Below are 26,877 nucleotides of genomic sequence, written 5' to 3'. Positions count from 1 at the left end.
CTTTTTTACGTGCATAAATTTTGGTGGAATTAGTAAATTAATAATATAATGGAATCTTTTATAATCAAATATCAACTAAAATGGAATTTGTCGTTACTTTTTTAGTTCCAAGTTTGTAGTCTTCAACAGTGGAAAGCGTACTTCTAGATACTCCCATGATAAAGTCAATTATGGATGGTAAGAGATATTAGGTTAAGGATCATGTGAGATGAAATTAGATGAGACTAGGTTAAGTATCCTTCCCTTGCTGATGAGTATAGGTAGTTAATTATAGATGGATAATAATCTGAGCGGAGAGTAGTTATGTTACTCTTGTAATTACTTAATGAGTAAAGATCAGAGTTTATTTGCTGTGTTGGATCGGACATATTATATACATGTTATACAATAGATATTCAGTCAAAAAAGAAAAATGTTGTTAATGTATGAAGAATTCATTGAAATAAACTACACACTTTATTCTTTAAAAAAGATGATGAAATATAAAAGAGTAGCTCCAAAGTTTAAAGGAAAGAAGCAAAAAATCACAAGTGCATTGCTCTCTTGTGCAATCTGAGATGTACGACACACAATATTAGAATTTAGAAGCAAGTTTTCTACTGCTACACTGTACTGCCCACAATTTAGATTTGACGCAAAACAAGGCTGTGTAATTGATGAACACTGGATCCATGCCAGTTGTATATCTTAATTTTTTTTTTTGTACTAATACGATTTTTCCAAAGAAAAATGACCTGTTTTATTATGTTGATGAACTTGAATCAAGTGTTATTCCATGCTAGTATTTTAACAGACGTGCGTTTTGAAAGTTTGATTCTCAAATGATGTTCTATAAAATTACAATAATTAGTTTCCAAAGAATGCATCTTAACATTTTAATTCTCAAGTGATTTCTATAATATTTTATGCTTACAAAATTTTTAAAGTATGATAATTTAATCCACCATCAATAGTCTGTTTTATTTCTGCTAAATAGTTAATATATAAGATAGCTAAGAATAAGTTTTCTGAATGAATGTTGATAACAAGCTAATATCTAAAATTCTCTGCGAACTAGTTGCTATCAAGTGCAAATAAAAATGTCAATAATAGGGGAAACCAATAGGTTATCAAGTGCATCAAAATCTCGATAAAACATGGATACACCAACTAAAACCTTGAACCCAAGATTGGGAACCTGTTACAACTTTCACTTGCCCTTATGCAAAGGGCAAAGACAACAGGTTTCACCCACTTCTGAGGCAATGCAATATTGTTGAAACTTGTCATCTTTGAACCATTGAGCACGCTTCTCCACAAGCTCGTTCAGAAAATCATCAAGCTTGCCCTTAGTGACATTTGGCATCACCACCACATGTGCTATGTTTCCCTGGCATGCCAACTGCCACTTCCGTACAAACTCCTCATCATGTGGCCTCTCAAACACAACTGTGCTGCTCAGCTCATTAAGCATTGCACCAACTCCAGCCTCCCTAAGGCGGTCCTTGAAGTAGTGTGCATTCCTCAGGCATTTCTGCACTTCTTTCTGGAAACCTCTGTATCCTTTCCGGTTAAGGGTATACCAAAGGAATATGGGAGCATGGCCATTCCGGCTACCCATGATTGTGGCATCCCTAGAAGCAAGGTATTCTACATTATTGGAAAGAACATTGATATGCTCCAATCTTGTTATCTGAACACCACAAGGCATTGGGCACCCCACAAATTTGTGGCCAGAAACACTAACACTACCAATAGGCTTCTTAAAAGAAACTTTTGGTGCCTGATATTGCAGAATACAGAATAATCAACATCATTGCTTATATAACACAAACTCAAAAATAAGATGGCAAGATGTACATCACTAAGGCTGCGTTTGTTTACGAGACAGGACACTAAGACATGGACACAGAGACACAAAATCATGTTTGGCAGAGGAGATATGGACAGAGACAGTATGTCCAGAGACACTGAATTAGTGTATTTTGTGTCCATCCTGACAGGAAGGACACAGAGACACTAACAAAGAACACAACTTATTTTTCATTCTTTTTTTCATTATTTTTGTTAATTTTTCATAATTGTATTTTTTTATTACTATATTTTTCATCTCAAATTTTTTGAATGAAAAAGATGAGAATAAATTAGATTCTCATAATTTGTTCTAGTTTATCACCAAACAGAATACAAGAACACAAAATTTTGTGTCTCTGTCCATTAGTGTCTTGTCCTGTCCTGTTCTCAATGTCTTGTCTTGTCCTGTTCTCAGAAACAAACGCAGCCTAAAGGAATTGGTCTCAATCTTGTTTTGGCAAGCAATTAAACTTGTAAATTGTTAGATGCAAGACAAACAACAATGAGCTATAATAGCATAGAGAAGGTTATGTGCAAGAACCAACATGCTATTTGCTGACATGGAAAACAACGAATTACAACAAAAGTAGAATAATACATAGGAGTTCCAATTAGATAACAGAGGGATAGCAAATATGACTTCAACAGCACATGTCTGAAGTTTAAAGATTTCTGGTACCGTGAACAAGAGAAACTTACAAGTTTCACAAAAGGCATCATGAGACCAAACAAGGCCCCATCACAATGGATGTAGAATTTGTCACGTGAAAATCCAGTATCTTCAAGTGTCTTTATCACCAGATCAAGATCATCCACTGCTCCTTTGACAGTTGTACCTGCAAAGTTCCGTCTGTATGAGTCAACATCAGCAAAGTAAAAAAAGGGCGGGAGAGGAGGGGCAATAGAGATAAAGAAACTTGCCTATGTTCACATTTACAATAGCTGGCTTATCTTTGTGAAGAAGCAGCTTGGCCTTGAAATCATTACAATCAATCTCTCCGGTATGAAGAGTTGCAATCTTCACACAATCCATTCTGTACATACGTGCAGCTTTAAATACAGAATAATGTGATTCTTGTGAGGCGTACAAAATCCCATCCGGAAGGACCTCTCTCCTGCAAATGTCATATTTAACAATATAATCGTGTTCTTTCCAAATTTGCAAAATGTTGAACAAAGTCAAACTTAAAACTAACCCAACTAGGATGCCATGGAGATTGCCCTCAGTACCACAGTTTGTCATATAGCCCCAGTACTCATCTTTCTCTATTTCCCATAACCGGGCAAACCAGTCCAAAACACCAACTTCAAACTGCCGGGAGTGGACTCCATAATTGCTTTCAATGAATGGATCTCCCAGGTTGTTTATGGAGAAGTGCTGAAGTTGAGAGAGTGCACCGTAGTCGAAATCCAAATTATAGGGGTAACCTGGCATAGATTGTTCACAAATTACATATAAGTATATGACTATATGAGATAGCCTATAAACTCCATAGGTTAAAAGAATGAATATAGGCCTTGAAAAGCTACACATCTTCTAGGTAATTTTTGCACAAAATGGAAGCCAGAATAATATAGATGCATTAATGAACTGTAATGGATCATAAACATTTTTCGTTTCCCTCTAACTAGTGAAAAAAGCACTCTTCATGTAATAGACAGGAAGACTTCTTCTGTAATACGTGATTGAATGCTTCATCTACTTCCTCACACAGGCACAACAGCCTCAAATGCATCTCATTCTTCGCAAAAACATTAAACATAAAACAATCTCAACTACAAATGAAGGATAACTAAAACGCACATTGCGGGTTGGACAACGAACAAGTTTGTATGCACCGACACTATCAAATCTCAATTATGATTTTTACGCACTTTGTTTTTTTGAAGAAAAAAATAAAAAAATGTTACATTATATTTGTTGCATTAAAATGAAACCACCTGGATAATTAGAAAAAACGTAGCAATAAAAACTCAGCAGCTGGAATACTATGCAAACAGAGGATAACAGGGAAGCAGGTGAGGTTAAACATGTATAAGTTGGTGCCAAGTATTGTGTGTGTGCTGATGCTTGGTTAGTATTACCATCAAGTTAACAAACTTTCTTGTATGTCAAGTCAGAAATCACAGGGCATAGAAATGAACAGAATTACAGAAATACTAGTTGGAACAAACAAAAGCAATGATGATATCATATCATGAAGCATTTGCTTTGTGTTAAATGCAACAAGGTAAATACAATCAAGAAAGCAGTAAGATTAAAAGAGCAAATGCTGTCAAACCTAAATGATGTTTTGTCCTTTCAGTCAATGATTTTTTGTATTTGGACAATACACTTGCCATGTAAGCATCCCTTTCCCCAGTAATCTCATCATCTGCATCAGGTTCTGTAACTTCTAGACACAGTGTGTGAACATTTTTTCCCAGTACTATAGCTCTTTTCACGTTCTCACTTTCTGCAACTGTGGGTGGCACAGGTTCTTTGATCACAGCTGACGCATCAAAATCCTCGGGCAATGGTTCAACTGTTCCATTGGCGCCCAAATGGCCACTTCCAACCATTTTGCTGCTCGCAACACAAGATTACCTGTAAAAGATGGAGTCCATGAGTGAATTGAGCAACAAAGTCCATGGTTAAATAAAGCAGCCATCCCTATTTTCCTTTTAGTGAAAGCATTTTCCAATTTCTATACACAAAAAGGATGCCAGACCAAATCACGATTACCACCAATACAGGAAACTCACACAAATCTCTTCATTTCATATACATTACATGAGTCATTTATATACAGAATATAAAAATTATGACATAAATGAAGATCACAGAGATTTATGGAAAGACGTACAATTCCTTGATCCCTTATTTCTGCAGCACTCATTATTGCTCAATATATTAATATCTCTACAGTACACTTTTTAATGTCAAAATAACTGCCAAAGGAAGCTGACCAAAACAAAACAAAACGAAACACATTGTACATGCATTGCACAATTCCCGAAATGGATAAATTCTACGCAGCACAAGTGTATGTTTAAAGTAATCAAATTCAGAAAGCAAGATTTAAATATCTAAACTCACTAACTCAGGCAAGTGCGATGCAAATTTGAAGAGGAAATGTTCAAAGTACAGCTAAATCCACAAAATTCATAGAAACGAAATACCGAAAGGGAAAAATGAAGGAGACAGAGAAAAATGTCGGAACGCGAAAAGAAGAGTGAATTAGATCTAAGAGAAGAGGAATCACTGACCGGAGTGGTCATCAAACCGCTCTAGTCACTGGTTCACTGGTTTATTGGTCTAACCGGTCCAACCGGTGGTTCAACCGGAAAAACCGTTTTAGAATAGAATAATAAATAAATTATAAACATCCTAAAATATAATTATAGTCTAACATAAATCTTAAAATAAGATTAGTAACAATGGAATGTAAAGGGATCTGATGCTGTGGAACACTAGCAGCCACTGTTGCTACATTACCAGCTGAATTCCTGAATTGAATCGGAAAAATAAAGTGAACTTTCAAACAGGTCAACACTCTACAATACAAACTTCCCAATATAGAATAGTAATCACTAATTGGCCCAAGCGAGAAATATTGCAATTTGATTTTGGCATAGTTCCCATTTACATTCATAATTGTTCATGTTGAGAGTAAAGGGCACTATTAAAATTATCAAACATTTAACACCATAAGCATCTTAGTATTGACACAAAATGATTGCAGTCAGCACACTGAAATTTTGCTTATAGGTTCAATACAAGGTATGGAGTCATGAGACTCAGATGCCACAATAGTGGAAAATAATTCATAAAAGTAGAAAATAGGTTCAATACAAGATACATGATTAGATACAATTATTGGAGTAATTTCCCATGGAGCAGGTTTTTCATTTCATTTTATCCATTGATACCTGCAATAAATCGAAGGAGACAACAAACACAAAGAAAGCCATCACTTCAGCACCAAATTAAGCTTAAGGCCAAAATGGACAAACCCTACCAATGAATTACCATCTCCTTTAAACTAAAAGTCAACACAGCATAAGCAGGGTCTTCAGTAGTGGTTTCACTGAGACTATGATTAAATTGATTCAACAGTTATTATGAGATCATCTACAATCATATATACACTAGCTTAGTTTGAACACCCTAAGAGATTTTTGGGGAAAAAACCATTTTCAAGAGCTATGTCATAAATTTTTGTATTACAGGTTATTATTTCAAACACAAACTAACTTAATCAAGTATCCAGAGCAAAATTACAAAACAGAGCCAGCAACAAGCAACCAGCTAACAACGATTAGAAAACAGCAATTACACTAACATTGGTACATTATGAAACAGACCAGTAACCAGAGCAAAATACAAAACAGAGCCAGCAACAAGCAACCAGCTAACAACAATTATAAAACAAACCAAAACATTAACCAATGCAATAATCACAAAACACTAAACCTTCACCCAGCAATTACAAACAAATCCAGCAATTACAAACATTAGCACATTATAAAACATTCCAAAACACTAAACCTTCACCCAGCAAAACCAACAATTACAAAACAAAGCAATCAGTGAATTTGAACAAAATAATTAAGAGCCATCAGCAACTAGTAATTACAAAACAGAGCCATCAGTAAATTTGAACAAAAATTTCAGAGCCATCACTATCCAACAATTACAAAACAGTAAAACACTAAAATAGACGAACAGAACCATCGAGCCATCAGTAAATTTGAAAAAAAAATTTACAGCCATCACCAACAGGCAATTACAGAACATTACAAGAAAAATGGAACAAAAATTGAACAACAATTTCAGAACTTCAGACGAAGACGAAGACCGAACATTCAGAAATTAAAAGGAAGAAGCGGAGGCGAAGCCACTAACCTTCGATGGAGGAAGGGACGGCAATCGGCGAGACGAGGCGATAGGCGAGACGACGGCGAGCTGCTCCAAGCCACGAACAGAGAAGCCAGCGAAGATGAAGACGACGTGACGAGCTACCTGAGTTCCGGACACGGGGAAGAGGAAGAAGCGGCGACGCTGAGGACCTGGGAACGGCGGCGGCGCTGAGGACCTCGGGCACGACGGCGGCAATGAAGGGCTATGGTTTTGCTTTGCTTCAGAGGTCTCCAGGGAGTAAACGAATGATTTGGGGAAGAGGGGGGTGTATTGTTCACGCATGGTTTTGGCTTTTCTTTTTTTATTTCTTAAAACAAATAAACAAAACTACAAAACAGTGTCGTTTTATTCGAACCGACCGGTCACCGGTCCGGTCCAACCGGCCGGTTTTTGACCGATTCGCCGGTTTTTAAACGGTTTTCTATCAGACGGTTATTGAAGAGGACCGGACTGCTTGTATTGCCGGTTCGCGGTTAAACCGGTCGAATCGGCCGGTCCGGTCCGGTTTTCAGAACCTTGTGAGAGACTTAGTCACGCGCTTCCACGCACACTGCATATGTCTGTGGGTTTTTTTTTTTAAACTTGGGTATAGCCGGACAGACCCGACCCGGGGACCGGGACCCGGAAGGCCACTGCCCCAGATTCAAACCCACGAGACAAGGCCACTTCCCCATGAGAACCGTTGGTGCATGCTGATAATTTGGGGCCAGCCGAATCTAAAACCCTGGAGTATGATTGCAAGGCCTAGTTTTGTTGGTAGAACGGCGGAGATAGCGACATTGCGTTGCGGGAAGGCGAGACAAGCGAAGTGTCAACTGCGGTTAGAATGACGGTGAGTCAACAAAGACGCGGATTGGCGCTGCTGGGAGACGGGAGGTCGTCGACGGCGAGGTTGAAGATGCGTCCGATCATTGCGCTGCGCTGCTGAGGAGATGAAGCTGCAGTGAAGGCCAACAGGTTCAGCCTCTCTCGCGCAAAGGGGGTGGAGAGCGGGTTAGTTTCGGGTCGGTTTTGGAGTTGGGCTGGGCTGTTGGTCTCTGCGCAAAAAAATTGATCCACCCCTCCCCTAGTTCTACGACAACAATAACAATAATAATAATTTTGATGACTGATTTTGGTGATATTGATATTATGAATGGGATGAAGATATTGAGGGTGAAGCTTTTGGTGAGGACAATTTAGGATTGTAGCTGAATGACATTGAAGATTTTGAGTTGCTTGGGGCATTGGAGATGGTTAAAGCAAATAGTGGGATGGATTCCACTCATGAGAATAATAATCGACCATTAATAAAGGGTGATCATATTTCTCCAATAAAAAATTATTTAGTCAATATCCATATTAAAAATTTTATTAAAAATAATAATAATTTGTCTAATCAAAATAATTTTTGAAGATTTTTATAATAATAAAATTTATTGAAAATTAAGTTGTCTAATTTAAAGTTCTTTAGAAATTAATTTAAGTGCTTAATTTTATAAATTTTTACTCATTAAAAGAAACAGACTTGCTACACATTCTTATAACCATATAACCAAGTTGGCCCAAGTCCAAATTGATTCAAGCGCATTAAATGGAGATCGAGAAACACACGCCAGACACAAAAAAACGTTTCATTTTCCATTTGCGCTTCATTATGAACGAACGTTACATCTTCAACACGAAACTAATACACGAAAATACTCACTCTCTTCGAATCTCTCTGAACATCACTCAAACTTCAATCACATTCTCTGCGAAACCACGAATCGAAAGAAGATTTCGCAAGCAACAACCAGAAACAAACGAAAACAGCAACAAAGACTACAAAAGGTATGAGAAAACTACTGTTCATTTAAAATCTTGCAATGTCGCATTTCACCTAGTTTCATTTTAGTTTTACTGGTTTGATTTGCTTCGTTTAGTGGATTGAACTATTGTGAATGATTTTTACAGTATAACTAGGGCTTTAAGATATAGTTGCTTGTTCTTATTGGTTTGGATAGTTTAATTAAAGCTCTGTTACTATCTTCAGTACTTATTTTCCATTGAAGAACACTATTCTTGTTGATTGAAAATTGATAATGATTTATTAACCACATAAACATTTTTCAGTTCGGTGGTCTTTGTGATTTTGGTTCTGTGCAGGAAGGATTTTCAGTTCGGTGGGTTGTGGCATATTAATTAACTTAAATAACATATACATGCTTGTGGTTGTTGATGTATTGAATGAGTTTTGTTTAGTACAATTGACATTAGAGACAACTCTTTCACTTTGATAAGCCATACTACTGTAATAGTATTTATGTTGATTGAAAGTTGATCATCATTTATTAACCACATGAACATTTTTCGGTTCGGTAGCCTTTTTGTTTTTGGTTCTGTGTATGAAGGATTTTCGACAGTGGGTTGTGGCATTTTAATTGACTTGTTTAACATACACATGCTTGTGGTTGTTGATGTATTGAATGAGTTTTGTTTAGAACCATTCACATTAGAGACAAATCTTTCACTTTGATAATCCATACTATTGTAATAGTATTTTTGTTGATTGAAAGTTGATCATAATTTATTAACCACATGTAGCCTTTTTTATTTTGGTTCTTTGCATGAAGGATTTTTGGTTCGGTGGGTTGTGGCATTTTAATTGACTTGTTTAACATACATATACTTGTGGCTGTTGATGTATTGAATGAATTTTGTTTAGGACAATTCACATTAGAGACAACTCTTTCACTTTGATAATCTATATTACTATAATAGTATTTTTGTTGATTGAAAGCTGATCATCATTTATTAACCACATGAACATTTTTCGGTTCGATAGCCTTTTTGATTTTGGTTCTTTGCATGAAGGATTTTCGGTTCGGTGGGTTGTGACATTTTAATTGACTTGTTTAACATACACATGCTTGTAGTTGTTGATGTATTGAATGAGTTTTGTTTAGGACAATTCACATTAGAGACAACTCTTTCACTTTGATAAGCCATACTACTATAATAGTATTTTGTTAATTGAAAGTTGATCATCATTTATTAACCACATGAACATTTTTCGGTTCGGTAGTATTTTTTATTTTGGTTCTGTGCATGAAGAATTTTCGGTTCGGTGGGTTGTGGCATTTTAATTAACTTGTTTAACATACACATGCTTGTGATTGTTAATGTATTGAATGAGTTTTGTTTAGGACAATTCACATTAGAGACAACTCTTTCACTTTGATAAGTCATACTACTATAATAGTATTCTTGTTGATTGAAAGTTGATCATCATTTATTAACCACATGAATATTTTTCAGCTCAGTAGCCTTTGTAATCTTGATTCTGTTAGTGAAGGATTTTCGGTTCGGTGGGTTGTTGATATATTGAATGAAATATTGACCAAAATTTTTTATTACAGCAAAACACAACAAGAAAATGGCAACAATGAAGGAAAAGACACATTATAACGTAAGCAGATTAAATATATTTATCCACTTTCATTTGAATAATATCTATTTTGTATTATAAATATATCCTCATATTCTGTTTCAAAACTTGCAGAAAACTCACTATTGCAGATGCCAAACAAAGGCAATAGCAACAGTGTACAGAGAAATGAGTCAAGAAAAGAAAGATATTGTAGATGAAATGGGATTTCGTGGTCTAGCACATGTGCCAGAAATGAACATCTCTAATACACTGTTGATAGAATTGCTTGATCAGTTTGATGTAGAGAGGGGATGCCTGAAAACTCTATAGGGGACAATATACATAACTCCTCGAAAAGTAGCAGCTGCCCTCGGCATAACCAACGGAGGTAATACATTTTTCACTTACTGCTTATTTTCAGTTCATTGGTGTCTGGATAATTAAACTGACCATTTTTATCTTATTTTTGCTATTAAAATATTGTAGGAAATCTTTTTTCTGAAAAGATTGATTACAACAAGCTAAATTCAGCAGACAAGGAAATATTTGACAGCGTCAAAAATATTTCCTTGGCAACTTTGGCAAAGAATGTGCTGGATATGAGTGTAGAAGGGGAGGAGAACCAGAAAAAATTCAAGAGGACTTTTGTTGTCTTCATACAAAAGTACTTCTTGCTCCCTACAACGGTAAGTGTGGTCTCCCTAATCCACAAGCCACCGATCTTTCATGTGGACAACATTTGGGAATGAGATTGGGCAAAGCATGTTCTCAACTTCTTAATGAAAGGAGTTGAAAACAAAAGAAAGGGGAAGAAACAGTCTGTTGATGGCTGTGTTTTCGTATTAATGTTTATATACTTCCATAAAACAAAGTTTCCCTGCCTGTTTGTACCTGATGCTCTCCCTGCACCATGGGTGGCCCATTGGACAAGGAAAATGATTATTGTATGGATTTCTTCCGAAACAACACAATCATTGGTAAGTACTCTACTGAAATTTCCCGAAAAATTTGCTTTGAAATGCTTTTAGGTTATAATTAAATTATTTGTCCTACTTGCAATTGTTAGTTTGTTCATTTGAATATTTCTACATTAAGAAATATTTTTCTTGATGAATAAATAGTTGTCATGTACTACTCACCATATGAATATTTTTCGGTTCAGTAGGATTACTTCATTCGGTTCACCGGATTGTTAATTTGTTATTTTGATGATTAAATAATTTAGACCTTATTTCTATTTTAGGGACTTCTGTACAGAAAGTAAAAAAAGAAAGAAAAAACAAAAATAAGTAACTTGGACAAAAAATAAAAAGGAAAGAAAATAAAAAAGAAAAATATTGAGATGGATTCTTCTTTAGAAGAGAAAAGACTTTCCAAATCTGAATCCGAAAGCCAATAAATTTAATTTTCATATCAATTTCATTTAATTTGTATTTGCTTAAATTTGTTCTTATGCGCTTGTTCTTATGTATTGTAGAGAAGAAGAAATAAAAAAACTACAACAAAGAAAAGAAAACAACCATTGAAGGTGGTTAAAAAATAAACCAAAAAAACAAAGCATGTGCGTATAGATTCAGAGAGCACAAGCGAATCTGAAAATGAGTAAGTATTGCATAATTTCTGTGAGATGTTTTGTTGATTGCATATATATCTATTTTCGGTTCGGTGGGCTTCTAAGTTTCGGTTTAGCAATTTAATTTATTTCGGTTCAGTGGTATTTGTGGGTTTGGTTGACTTCATTGTTAGTATCTTGTCTTCGACATAAATTCAATGTGTTTATCTATTTTATAGAGAAAATGAAATTGAGAAAACACCCATAATAAAAAGAAGAAAACAACCAGAAGGAGTGGCAAAAATACCAACCCAACCTAACAAGGAGTAAGTTTCTCGAATCATATTTTCTTTTAGTGATACTTACATTTTAGGTTTCTTGATACTTATTTTATGAACTTTCAGAACCGAACAAGCAAAAGACAATGCTGCCGAAAAAAGAAAACGAGCATTGGAGATAATAAGGAAAAAAATATCAAAGAAAAGAAATGATGGAGCTCAGTCAACAAATATTTCTCCGGATCAGTTTGACTCTCTACAGGGACAAAATGATTTCTCTCATACGTAAGATTCAGTTTATTATTCCCGAATTCTTTTTCTTACTTTGCTTACTTTTGCTACAACCTTTTCTAATTCATCTAGATTCAATTACTAATATTTATTTATATTGCTTAGGGTGTCGACTGTAAATATGGATAGTGAACAATTCTTACAGACTCAAGAAAGCTCTACACCTTCTGTAAATGTTGCGAGCAATACCAGGTAAATTGGTTCACTGCATATTGTATTTTCGGTTCGGTGGTTGTCCAAAAATGAATTTAATGTCTTTTTAGACATCTGCTTTTAATCTTGATTTCTAATTTTAATTTGTTATTTTTTTTAGGAAAAATACCCCCGAAAATCTCGGTCAAATATTTTAGAAAAAAGAAAATCTTCCCAAAAAAGATGTCTAAAACTCCACGAGTGTAAGTTAAAAATATTTACGTTACTCTTTTAAATTTAGTTAATAATTGTTGTTTAATTAATCACAAGGAGATTGTGTTTAGATGTCACTAGAGCTATACCTGAATCTAAAGTACAAATCATTGAGTTTTAACAACAAACTCGTTTTGAACGTTTAGAAGTGTGAGTTTTTCAATATGCAAATTCCTATTTTTCAAAACAAATTCTAATTATTCAACATTAACTTTATTTTTGTTTACATTCCTTAGACCTCCTCTTGCATTGTCTCTTCCAAGTTCAGTTCAGGAAGAGTTGATGAAGGATGACATCATCTATGTCCCTCCACAAGAGAAAATACAACAAACTTCTAATAATGAGTAAGTTAATAAATATTTATTCACGACACGAATCTTGTTCAATGTTTACTGCTTATAAATGGTTTAATTATGGTTCAGTTGAAACCAGAAAAGAATTCAATGTGTTCTTGTCTTTGGACTCTCTTCTGATTATTACAGCTGCCCTCAAGAAGCTGAAAAGCAGGGTGTTGCAGTATCTCTTACGAGTTCTGTAATTGAAGACTTATTGAAAGATGACTATGTGTATGAAGTTTCTAATGAAGAATAAATTGCGCATAAAAATTCTTTTTATTAATTTTAATGGTTTTATTGAACTGTTTTCTATTTAATGCACAGCCCTGCAAAAGAACAACAGCAACAAGCCCAAGAACCACCGGGGCAACAAGAATCAGAATAAGAAGCAGCTGTTAATGTGTAAGCACTAAAGTCTTCAATATCACTTTTGTTTAATATAATTTCGGTTCACTATAAGTTTGGATTTTGGTTCAGTATAAGTTTGGTTTTTGGTTCACTATAATGATTAGTATAATTTTTGTTAAATATCATTGTTAAATATGACTCTCTTCTATTTCTTATAGCTGTCCGCCAGAATTAAACAAGCAGGGTGTTACAGAGTCTATTACAAGCTCTGTTATTGAAGAGTTTTTCAAGGATGCCGATGTCTATCAAGTTTCTGATGAAGAACAATCACAAGAACCTCAAGTGGCACGGCAATTAGAAAAAGAAACTCTAATCTTGTCATCGTTTGACAGGTATGTTACTTTCTTTTCTTTAATATCATTTTTGTTTAATATATTTTCGGTTCACTGTAAGTTTGGATTTACGTTCACTATTTGTTTGGATTTCGGTTCACTACAGTGATTAGATATCATTTTTGTTTAATATCATTGTTAAATATCCATCATCTTGTAGTGCTGCTCAACCTAGGAAAAGAAAAGATGAAAGGCCTTCCTTTAGCCTTGGGATAAGTTCACCAGTATCTCAACCAATTCAGCCCTCCCAAGAGAGTGATTCACAGCTTGAAATCCTGGCAAAGGCGGTGGTAGATGCTGAAGTGGTAGCAGCATTAAAATTTGTTGAAGGAACATCTTCAGAACTAACCTTAACAGCGGCTCAAGTTTACAAAACCCCGTAGAAAAAGAAAAAAATTCACGAACGAGCTGATTGAAAAGTGTTATCATTGGATGACACATGTGAAACAGACAAAAGATGGTACCAATGAATATGAACCAATATTTGTCCTGAAACATGAGGGACTCTACGAGGGATTAAGAGAATATTTCATGTCTCTAATGCCCGGAGAACAAGTGCATGCCGTGGTAAAATCCTTTGCCAATTGCGTTAACATTAATGATTTTTTTAAACACTCTTATATAGTATGTCTCACAAATTTTCATCCTGTAGGTGGTTAGTATACACAGCTTGATTCTCAACGAAATAAAAACTAAGCAGTATCAAGAACAAATATACATTGTGCCGATGGATATTGTGGTAAGTGAATTTCTTATTCACTGCTTATTACTTTTCGATTCAGTGAGAATGTTAATATTGGTTCACCTGATTCATGTCTTCTTTTGACTACTTTTGGATTAAGAAAACTTTTCTCTTGATGATTGAATATTTTTCACGTTTTATTCAGCATATGATTTGTGTTCAGTTTGGTGAAATATGATTTAACTGATGTTCATTTTGCATAATTTTATCATGGGAACATATGGCGAGAACTACATTGATAAGAGCACAAACAAAGCCCACAGGATTAATATTCAGCAGTATGACCACTACTGCCAGTTTCTTGACAAAAGAAAACTTGCATCACATCTATTTGTAAGTTGTAATATCTAAAAATTCATTGATAATTGTCTTGTTTGCTATTGTTTCCACTGCAATATTCTATAATTTTCCAAAACTTCATATATTTATCCCAATTTGAAATGGAGCACATTGGTGGTTGTGGATTGCTGATGTAAACAAAAGGAAATTCTATGTCCTTGACCCTATCAACAAGAAGCCAGAAGAAATACCTGATTCGAGAAAGGAAATAAACAAATTTGTTGTAAGTTATTTTCTTGTAAATTATTGAAATTATTCTGTACATGAGAGGAGTTTGGTTCACTGTTGTTGGTTTTGTTTATTTACTTTTTTTTGTCTCTTTCAGGGTTTAATAATTTTCCAGATGAGGGTGTACACTGGGGGGAAACCCTTAGTGGAGGATGCACTGGGAGAAGAAGCAGAGTATATCCAATTGAATGGTCAACGTACAAAGTAAGAATCTTTCTCTTCTATAGTGCTATTTTTAATGTATTTTATTTTATATACTATTGATCGTATTATACTCAATTCTTGCTTAGCTATGATTGTGGAATATTCGTGATGAAATGGCTCGAAACAATAGATCCACAAAATATAAAAAGCGAGAAGAGATATAAATATAAAGCTTGGACACAAGTAAGTACTTTCTAAATTAATAAACTTCTTTCTTTTCTTATTTCATTCAGTTAAGTTGATATTGTAACTAGAGTTTTGAAGTTGGTTGTTACTCTGTTCAATAGTTGTTTTCCATGCAGAAAATACTATTCTTATTGATTAAAAATTGATCACCATTTATTCACCACATAAACAATTTTCGGTTTTGTGGCTCTTATAATTTTGATTCACCAAGTGAATATTTTTTAGTTCGGCGGCTCTTATAATTTTGATTCACCAAGTGAATATTTTTCGGTTCGGTGGCCTCCTTTTAATTTGTTTAGGTTTAGGGTTACTGTGATTCCATTTTTATAATATAACTAGCGCTTTGATATAAATTTGTTGTTATTTAATGTGATTTTGATTTAGTTGATATTTAATGTGTTCAGGATGTAGGGTTATTGTGAATGCATTTTTATAGTATGATTAGGGTTTTGAATGATATTGTTCTTATTTCATTTGGGTTCATTTCTTATGTAACTAATTCATTTCAATTGAAATGCAGAAAGAAATTGATGACTACAGATACCAATATGGTCCATATTTTCTATTTCATGAAATGAACAAAATCAGAGACTAAGTGATTTCGGAATCTGAAGTAATAAGACTCACCAAGCCATCTGCTTTCCTCTCTAGCCCTTATTGTAAATACACATCTGGGGATTTAGATAGCAAATAGTATATACTAGTTGTAATTAACAATATTTTGTTTAACTTGTTTAAAGAGCAAAAAATTCATACTTCAAATGTATATATGTCAATGTATGTATCAAACAATGCATATAGTAGTTGTATATATTTTGTTTAACTAGTTAAAAAAGTAAACAATGCTTCTTTCAAATATATATATATGTCAATGTTAATGTATATATCTATTCTTAATATCAATGTATGTATCAAATGTTAATATGTATATATCTGTTGGAACTGTCTAGCTCCTGTTTTATTCCAGGTTCTCAGTGATTGCAATAACTGTATTTACCAATACATTACAAACTCCAAAAGAACACAGTGAACCGAAATTAATACACTGGGCAAACCGAAAGGTAGAAACATACGAACCCCTAAACCCTAAACCCTAAACCCTAAACACTAAAACCAGAACCTTGAACAATGAAACCTGAACCCATAAACCCTAAATACCTAAAACCCTAAACCCTGAACCCATGAACCCTAAAACCCTAAACCTGAACCCTGAATAATAACACTTTGAATCTTAAATGCTAAACCCTAAACCCTAATCCCTGAATCCTACCGTAAACCCTAAACCCCTAGAACCCTGAACCTTAAACCCTGAATCCTAAATCCTAAAACCTAAACCTCAGCCATGAACACGGTGAATCGAAATTAATACACTAGGTGAACCGAAAGGTAGAAACACACTGAACCCCTAAACCCTGAACCCTAAACCCTAAACACTAAAAACAGAACCCTGAACAATGAAACATGAACCCATAAACCCTAAATCCCTAAAACCCTAAACCCTAAACCCTAAAACATAAACATGAACCCTGAACTCTAAGCCTGAACCCGAACCCTAAACTCTGAACCTGAACCCTGAACATTGAACTCTGAACCCTAAATGCTAAACCCTAAACCCTAAACTCTGAACCCTACCGTAAACTCTAAACCTCTAGAACCCTGAACCCTAAACCCTAGACCCCTAAACCTTGAACTCTAAATCCTAAACCCTAAACTATCATCTATGAACACGGTAAATCGAAATTAATACACGAGGCGAACCGAAAGTTTGAAACATACTGAACCCCTGAACAATGAACCTTGAACCCACAAACCCTAAATCCCAAATTGACCCAAGCCCAAATAAATTTACCCGCCTCCAACGTCACTAAAATAAACGTGACTTCCACGCGCTTCATTATAAAAAAATTCCTTCTTCTTCAAAACTCACAAAACCGATCTTTCTCTTCGAATCTCTCTCAAAATCACTCAAATTTCAGTCACGTTCTCTGCGAAAACAACTATTGCAGAAGAATAGCGAGAAGATTTGGCAACGAACAACCACAAAAGAACAAAAACAGCAACAGAGACTACCAAAGGTATGAGAAAACTACTGTTCACTTGAAATCTTGCAATGTCGCATTTCTCCTAGTTGCATTTTAGGTTTACTGGATTGATTTTCTTCGTTTAGAAGATCCAACTATTTTGAATGCATTTTTACAGTATAACTAGGGATTGTAATAAAATTTGTTGTTATTTTCAATCAATTCAGTGGATATTGTAATTAGGACTTTGAAGTTGCTTGTTACTCTGTTCAGTACTTCTTTTGCATGGAGAAATACTATTCTTTAGCAACAGTGTTGTTCTAATATCACCCGGGAAAAAAACTTGGTTTTGTTCCATCTTTCATATTATTACCCTTTATTATAGTCTTAGACAAGGGCATGCAAATTTCAAGGATCCTCTTGGCATAGTTGGATGACAAGAATTTTCTAGGACATACTTTTGAGCAATATCAACATTCTTGTTCTTATTTATCCCTTTTCATTTCAATTTTTTTCCTTTTAGGGGTGTTGGGAGCAATCAACATAGAAAATGAAATATTCAATGTTTTTTAATATATACTCAAAAATATATTTCTTCAGTACCAAAATAAATTTAGTTTTGAGTAAACTGATATATGGAAAATTAATCAAAAGTTCTTTGACATTTATGCAAAATGAATAAAATTTTGAACAAAAAAGGGTATCCCCAATCTTTTTGACAAGTAGTAATACTACGATTTATTCACCAAATGAATGTTGTTCGGTTCGGTTACCTCCTTTTACTTTGTTCAGGGTTTAAAATTATTGTGATACTATTATCAGTGTATTGAGTGAAGTATTGACCAATTTTTTTCATTACAGCAAAACAGAAATAAAATAATGGTGACAAAGGCAATAGCAATAGTGTTCAAGAATATGAGTCAGGAAAAGAAAGATATAGTTGAAGAAATGAGATTTGGTACCCTAGCACATGTCCCGGAAATAAACGTCTCTCACGCCCTCTTATGAGAATTGATTGATTGCTATGAAGAGTATCATGGATGCCTGAAAATTCTCCATGGAAAAATATACACAACACCTGGCAAGGTAGCAGCTGCGTTGGGGATAAGCCACGGCGGTAATACACTTTCCACTTCTTTCTTATTTTTGGTTCATTGCTCCCTATAATTTTGGTTTATTGCTCTCTTTAATTTTGGTTTATCACTAACTTTAATTTTGGTTCATTGGTATATAAAAAATGAAACTGAACTTTTTTGGCTCATTTGTTGCTATTAAAATATTATAGGAAATTGTTTTCCTAAAAAGGTTGACTATCGCAAACTGAATGACAAAGACAAGGCAATATTTGATAGCCTCAAATGTGTTATATTGGTGACTTTGACAAAGTCTGTCCTAAATATGAGTGTTGAAGGGGAGGAGAACCGGCAAAAATTTCACAGGACTTTTGTCGTCTTTGTACAGAAGTACTTCTTGCTGCGGACGACGGTAAGCATGGCCTCCGCGGTCCATAAGCCGCCTATCTTTTGTGTAGACAACATCCAACAGTGGGATTGAGCAAGTCATGTGCTCAGCTTCTTGAGGAATGGAATTGAAAACAAGAGAAAGGGGAAGAAACAGTCCGTTGAGGGCTGTGTTTTTGTTTTGATGCTAATATACTTCCATGAAACCAAGTTCCCTCGCTTGGATGGACTTGATGCTCCCCCGGCACTGTGGGTGGCCTATTGGACAAAGAAGATGATGCTCGACCAGATTTCTGAGGAAGCAACGGACACAATGATAATGTGTTGATTTGAATCATTGTGCATGCAGAAATATTTTTCTTGATAATTGAATGTTTATCACGTATTATTCATCACATGAATTGCGTTCGGTTCAGTGTTTGTGGTCATTTTAATTCACCTGATTGTTTTTGTATTTTCTCATTTCAGATGCTTTTAAAATACTCTGCTAACTAAATAATTTTTTGTTTTAGGGACTTCTGTATAGAAAGCAAATAAAGGTAAAAAAACAAAAAGAAATAAGGTGCAAAACAAAACAACTTTTTTGAAGGGGAAAGAGAAAAGAAAAAGGGAGAAAGAAGAAAAAAAAGTTGTTGTTATGGATTCTTCTTCGGAAGAGGAATCTTTTTTGGAATCAAAATCAGAATCCGAATTTGACAATATAACGCTAGTAGAAAGAACAAGACAAAAGAGGCTCCTGAAAAAAGAAAAAATTGTTCCGACAAATTCAGAAACATCATGTGAATGTCAAAACTAGTGCAGTTTGACTAGTTCTAATTAACAATATTTTGTTTAACTTATTTAAAAAAGCAGACACTGCTTCTTTTGAATGTATATATGTCAACATTAATGTAAATGTTAATATTAATGTATAGATCTTATGTTAATGTATATAATGATTCAAGATGGATTACTCCTTGTCTTGTTATATAACTGTTGGAACTGCCTGGTTGCTGTTTTTTTGCAGGTTCACAGTGAATGAAATCAGGGTGTTTACCAAAAAATTAAGAACCTCAAAAACACAATGAACCGAAATTAATACACCTGGTGAACCAAAAAAGTGCATATCTCAACATAACATAGATCTAATTTTAAAAGAGTGTTACTATCAGAACCCTGAACCTTAAAACCAGAACCCTGAACCCATAAACCTTAAATCCCTAAAATCCTAAACCCGAACCCTGAACTCTGAACCCGAACCCTGAACACTGAATTCGAACCCTGAACCCTGAACCCTGAACCCTGAATGCTAAACTGTGAACCTTACCGTAAACCCTAAACCCCTAAAACCCTGAACCCTAAACCCTAGACCCCTGCACTCTAAACCCTCAACCATGAACACGGTGAACCAAAATTAATACACGGGGCGAACTGAAAGTTTGAAACACACTGAACCCCTGTACACTGAACCCTGAACCCATGAACCCTAAAACCCTAAACCCTGAAACCCTAAACCCTAAACCTTAAAGCCTAAACCCTAAACCCTGAACTCTGAACTCTGAACCATGAACCAAAAAACAAATTCTAATTATTCAACTTAGAAATTAATACACTAGACGAATAAAAAAACTGCATATATCAATATAGAATTTCACAAAAAAAGTGACTATTCATTAAAAACTATCAACATTCAGAAATTAAACCTGCTATAACCATAGTGAACCAAAATTTTCTCATGGGTGAACAAAAATTTACATTAATAAAAACTAAAACTTGTACAATCCTCTCTTGGATAATTCATATCTGGTGTATTATAAATAGTGGAGCTTGACTGAATCGATGATCCGGAGTCTAAAAGGTTCAACTACAAAAGACATAATTATGTATTAGCAAAATGAACATTTCAATTTTTAACTAATCAAAAGCAAGTCAATTTTACCTCGCTTGGAGCTGTCTTTTTCTTTTTCTTCATAGCATTTGAGATCTTTTTTTTCAGGTTTGATCCAAGTCTGTTCTTGGGCCGACCTCTTGTTTTGACACGTGGTGGGCTTTGAATGTCATTCACATTGCTTAATGTTGCTTCTTCGTGGGTTAACAAACTTTTTCCTTTACTTCTCTCTTGATATTCTTCCATCTCTACCATGACCTTGTCAAATGCTCGATGTAAAATTCCGGTCAACTCTTCAGATTCAGATGCAAATTCACATATATTGTGTGACCGAAACACCAATTCATCAAATCTCTTACTTCTTGGCTCCAGTAGAGGTTCATCTTGGTTGCTCTTGATGTGTGTATGCCTCCTCTTTATGTTCTTGCTCCAGCGTTCTAATATGTATTTCAGTGCCACATTATCCACTCGCTCAAAGCTTAGAACACTTAGGAAATGGCAGCACAATATGCTCCTAGACTCAAAAAGCAAGCAATGGCACTTTACATCTCGTGATACTGCGTCATAGGTGACGATAAACTTGTTGAATGTGGAGTTGAAAACCTGCTCTATGACTTCATATGATGTGAAACCTAGGGTGGAATGCATTGATCTTTTGATACAATTCACTTTACCTCTAAATTGAGCTTGCACTTCCCTAAACTTCTCATGGGTATATACATGCTGAAACTGTGCCTTATTGCTGATTTTGTTGTGCATGGTATCACGGTATAAAAATTTGCAGCATTGAATTCTCTCTCTGCTTGCTCTCTGCTTGCTACGCAATTGTCGAATTGCTTCACGAATTGTCTCAAGGAGCTATTCCGTATGATGAACTTGTTGAAAAATGAATGCATACTCTCGCTCCTTTGCGTGCTTCTCACCCGGCACAAAAATGGTGATCCAAGTAAACTGGAATTCATATATGGCGATTCTCATACAGCTCTGCAAACCAAACTGAAACTATAAGGTCTGGTGAACCGAAAACAATGCATGCTTTTGGGAAAAAAATATATGAGCATAAAAATAATTAGAATTGAAATCTCAATTACCTAAAAGCCACTTGTTGCCTCCGAGACCATGCTTTGTGAGGAAATCATTCCAGTTTCTGTCAAATTCGTCTTTTGTGTACGAGTTCCAAACAACATGGCTCATCTCTTGTTCAATATCAATGTGTCCCTTGTAGCCATTTAGTTTGCTTGGGATCTTCTTCATGATGTGCCAGTTACACCAGCGGTGAATTGTTGTTGGCATGCATAGCTCAATTGCCCTTTGAATTGATGCGCATTGATCGGTAAGAATACCTTTTGGTGCCTTCCCTCCCATGCAACGTAGCTAACACTCAAATAGCTATTTGAATGATTGGATGTCCTCATTTTTTATCAGCGCGCATCTAAGAAGTGTCGACTGACCGTGGTGATTCACGCCAACAAAAGAACCTAAAACCAAATTGTACCTGCATAAATAACAACCACAAGTTGGTGAACCGAAATATATACACTCACTGAACATCAAAAAAATGTTAGAATGAACTGAATACCTGTTTGTATTATAGGTGGTGTCAAATGAAACCACGTCTCCGAAATAATCAAATATAGCCCTGCTTCTTGTATCAGCCCAGAATGCATGTTTAATGCAGTGATCACTTTCAAGGTTGAGCTCAAAGAAGAAATTTTGGTTCTTCTCTTTCATTATAACTAGGTACTTCCCAAATTCTTTGGCATCGTCTTCTTCGTAAATATTCTGTACTTCCCTTGTGATGTAATTTCTTACGTCTTTTTCTATAAAACCTAGTTCACGGTGGCTGCCAGCTGCTGCCACAAATGATTGGTAAGTTTTGCTCGGTCTGATTCTGACTTCCTCGTGGGTTTCAATGGTGCGATGCATGAACATGCTAAGCTCCCTGTGTTGTTTGAGCATCTCAGCCTGGTCTGGACAATAAAGATGTGAGTGATTCAAAACAACTTTAGAAATTGTCCAAAGACCAACATCTTTCATTATGTGTACATAAATTCTGGCCAGACAATTTAACCCAGCTGAAGGGTTTGTCTTCAAAGTCGGAGATATCTTTGATTTCTACCTCCCCTCTCTAGAGCATACAATTAGTTGATTCTTAATCTTGTCTCCGTCCCGAGTCGTGTTCCTAATTTTGGTAGAAAAATCGGCAAGTTTGAAATAATGTTTGTAGAACTTTCTAACTTCTTCTAGTGTCTTGAAAATCATTCCACCTTTGGGACACATTTTTCATCCACAAACAGCTGGTCTGCATGGTGAACCGAAGTCTTAATTATGGTGCCGAAATCTTAATTACGGTGAAATAATTATATAGTGATTGGAGAAGAAAACAGAACATATTGGTCTAATTTTTGTTAGACTCCTTTCTGCGTACCGAACTGAAAACATGAACGTGATGAACCACCTCTTTAGTACTTATCAAACCGAAAAGTTACTCAAATTTACTCAGAGTTACTCACAGTTACTAACACTCACAATTACTCACAGTTACATATTATCAATTCAATTGAATTCAATTCAGATGTAGATCATCTCAGTCCATTCAATTCACTTCAAATAAAATTAGCAATTTCATTCCATTAAATTCGATTCAGAATTCAATAATCCAAACCTCATCAAATTGATGCGTTTCAGAAGAATCATCCAAATCGCAGTCATTCAACTGATTTGAAGTTGATTCATTCATTGTTTCAATTCGAAAGTGCAGATCGAAGAAGAAAACAAAGAAGAAGATGAACGACGAAGCTAATTGTGTTGAATCAATCCAGATCCATAATGTAGAGAAGAAAAATGCGAAAGAGGAGAACAACGATTTTAATTAGGTTAAAGAAAAAGAAGAAGAAGAAGAATGTGAAGAAGAACTCGAAAGAGGTTTACGTTGTATGAGAAGGTTTACGTTGAGAAACGTTGATAAAGCAAAATAAGGATTCGTTATATAGGTTATAAGTGGCGCGTGTAAAACAAACGGGATGTGGGACATGGAATAAAAATTACATTGATGATGTAGAACTTTTTCCTAAAAGAAAAATAATTAAAATAGCAACTTCAAAAATATTTTAGTTATGTTATTTTTTAATATCTTTATATTTTTATTTATCTATCTATTAAATGTTTACTTTTTGTTTTTCTTAATGTCACTTAAGTTCTGTTTATTTTCATATATTATACATGTTTATTTATTTTAGCATAAATGTTTACTTATTCATATAAAATATAAAGTAACAACGTGGATGTGTTTACTTTTTCATATAAAGTATTTTAGTATAACAATGTGATACAAGAGGTAAAAAAAATTAGTAAGAATAGGAGAGCATTTGAAAAAACAAAATTAACCTCCAAAATAGAAGAGCATTGTTAGATTTCAATAATTTATTAATTAATTTATATCTATTACATGCTTCAAGTATTTATTAAAATAATTACATAATCATAGAAAAAAAGTTGTAATTAATAAAAGATATTTGACCTTTTTAAATTTGTAAATATTTAATAAAATTTAATATTTATTTTAATAATGATGTATAATTAAAAAATTCTAACCTTGAGAAAAAAACGAATAGGAAAACAAAATTAAAATTAAGTTTAACGGATATAAAATAATTTAATTAAAAAGGATATATATGTTGGGAATAATACACCATTCCTCCTTGAGAAAATATCTTTTACAGAGAAATAAAATAGACACAATCACAACACAAAAATTTAACGTGAAAACTCCAATTACCGGAGAAAAAACCACGACCGTTATCAAATGACAACCAGAGAATATCACTATGTGAAAATTGTTACAACACATAGACTTCTTTCTCTCTAACACCGGCACCCCAGTACACCCACACTCTCTCAAAGCAAATATCTAACTACACCTCACAACACTCTCTAATCAAAGAGTATAGAGGAAAAGAAAAATCAGATACAAGCTTAAAGTGTTTCTGACTGGTGCAAAAATAAATGGAAAACTTAGCCTCATATTTATAGCTTAGGCCACCCACTCCATTTGCTATCCTAAGCAATGTGGGACTAATTCAACCAAATCCTAACAATCTCCACCTTGATTGAAATAGTTACACATCTTCAGCTTCCATTGTCAACACCGACAATTCTTTGCTGCCATTGTTTATACCGACAATCATAGTTCAGAGAACTATCATACTCCACCATGAAAGTATACTCACTTGGAATTAGACCACTCCAAACATTTCGCCTTGGTACAGATCGAAACCTTGCTGAAAATTCATGGTGCAACTTTCAAATTGGCTTTTCATGGAAGTTCTTCAGCCATCGACCTAACTCCGCCACACACCTTGCATCTCAACGCCAACCAATGCCCGTGTACAATTGTGGACCTGATTGCCACAGCTTATCCTTATCCATGGCAGTGTGGTAATACCATGAGGATACTTCTTGTCTTATAGAGAACATCATCTTCTCTCATAGAGAGAGCAACCAGAGATCTTCTCCTTCAACACCTTGTGCAAACCTGATTGTATTAACACATCATTGACTTGCATTTGCCACAAGCCAAAATTGATTCTTCCATTAAATTTCTCTATTTCAAGCTTCACAGCATTTGAATATCCTGACATTGTTGCAACCGTATACTGGAATAGTATAACTCAACTGTAGACCGTGCACTAGGAAGGGTCCCCAGGAAAGAGAGGTGGGTCACAATGGACACACTTAAATACCAAGTCTTTTCTTAGCCAGAACCTTTCCAAACTACACTCTCACAGTGTCACACTGCCTTCCAGCAACAACAACAGCAACCAAAGATCAACCTCAAGCCACAGGACAATTTTTTTCTGATATGGAAGGTCAGACTAGGCTGCAATCACAGAGCATACTAAGAATAAATCCCACCGAACTGAAGCTCTGATACCACTTGTTGGGAAGAATACACCATTCCCCCTTGAGAAAATACCTTTCACAGAGAAATAAAATAGACACAATCACAACACAAGAATTTAACGTGAAAACTCCAATTACCGGAGAAAAAACCACGACCGTTGTCAAATGACAACCAGAGAATATCACTATGTGAAAATTGTTACAACATATAGACTTCTTTTTCTCTAACACCAGCACCCCAGTACACCCACACTCTCTCAAAGCAAATATCTAACTACACCTCACAATACTCTCTAATCAAAGAGTATAGAGAAAAAGAAAAATCAGATACAAGCTTAAAGTGTTTCTGACTGGTGTAAAAACAAATGGAGAACTTAGCCTCATATTTATAGCCTAGGCCACCCACTCCATTTACTATCCTAAGTAATGTGGGACTAATTCAACCAAATCGTAAAAATATAATATATACAATAATTAACATATAAGTTTATAAGATGTAGCCTTGCCTAGTGGCAAAGTTACCTGAGCTAAGTCTCTTGAGCCTCACATCCCAAATTTAAACTAAGTTACAGTCAGTTTTTGAATTTATTTCATAGCTTCTTGAAGTCTTATGTCAGTCAAAAGTGTTCATAATGCTTGAAGTGGAAAAGGAGATTACATGCGCGTGGTGTGCTGATTCAAGCACGTACTTGTCGAGTGGGTTTTTCTTTTTATGTTACTGGTGGCAACTTAGATAATAATGCCTTCGCGTAAAATTGAAAAATGTTAGAGGTGATGAGAATTTACTGTTTTTAATAATTATTTAATTATATCAATTTAATTTTTTTAGTTTAATAATTTAACAATATATTTTATTTTATTTTTTTTATCGTTGATAACTAAATAATAAATTCTAATAGTTTTTTAGTATTAAAATTACATGCAAGACGATAGTTGCCCCATATTCAACTATGATCTTTACATCACGGCGGCATGCGTATAAGAAGCAACTACATGTTGGGACTAACTACTGCTTCGTTTAAGAGCAACCAAATTTAATAATTAATTTTAGAGATAAATATTATTTTGATCCCTAACGTTTAGAGTCAGAATCGAAATTATCTCTAACGTAATTTTTTATTTAGAATCATTCTTAATTTTTTTTTCGTATTAAAATCGTTTTTTTAATAAAATTTTTTATTTTATTAATAAATTAATACC

The 26,877-nt window shown here is 34.8% G+C and overlaps 2 protein-coding genes across 2 annotated transcripts; both read right to left on the bottom strand.

Annotated features, from left to right (window-relative positions):
- Positions 1-989: 989 nt before the first annotated feature.
- On the bottom strand, positions 990-7,089 carry LOC107468624 (serine decarboxylase 1). Its single transcript, XM_016087940.3, has 6 exons — positions 6,722-7,089; positions 4,116-4,420; positions 3,030-3,261; positions 2,755-2,948; positions 2,533-2,669; positions 990-1,762 (listed from the first exon to the last, which is right to left on the bottom strand). Exons 2-6 carry the CDS (start codon positions 4,393-4,395, stop codon positions 1,190-1,192), a joined length of 1,416 nt encoding a protein of 471 aa, XP_015943426.1. The 5' UTR covers positions 4,396-4,420; positions 6,722-7,089; the 3' UTR covers positions 990-1,189.
- Positions 7,090-20,499: 13,410 nt separating this feature from the next.
- LOC127742790 (protein FAR1-RELATED SEQUENCE 1-like) lies at positions 20,500-21,534 on the bottom strand. The gene is made up of 3 exons (XM_052255529.1): positions 20,827-21,534; positions 20,667-20,751; positions 20,500-20,516 (listed from the first exon to the last, which is right to left on the bottom strand). The coding sequence occupies exons 1-3, from the start codon at positions 21,532-21,534 to the stop codon at positions 20,500-20,502; spliced, it is 810 nt and encodes a 269-aa protein (XP_052111489.1).
- Positions 21,535-26,877: the final 5,343 nt, after the last annotated feature.

This window comes from Arachis duranensis, chromosome 10 (assembly GCF_000817695.3).
Source record: "Arachis duranensis cultivar V14167 chromosome 10, aradu.V14167.gnm2.J7QH, whole genome shotgun sequence".
In the NCBI taxonomy this organism is placed as follows: domain Eukaryota; kingdom Viridiplantae; phylum Streptophyta; class Magnoliopsida; order Fabales; family Fabaceae; genus Arachis; species Arachis duranensis.
Note: the sequence above shows the minus strand (reverse complement) of the source record. Positions and strands in the feature narration are given on the sequence as shown.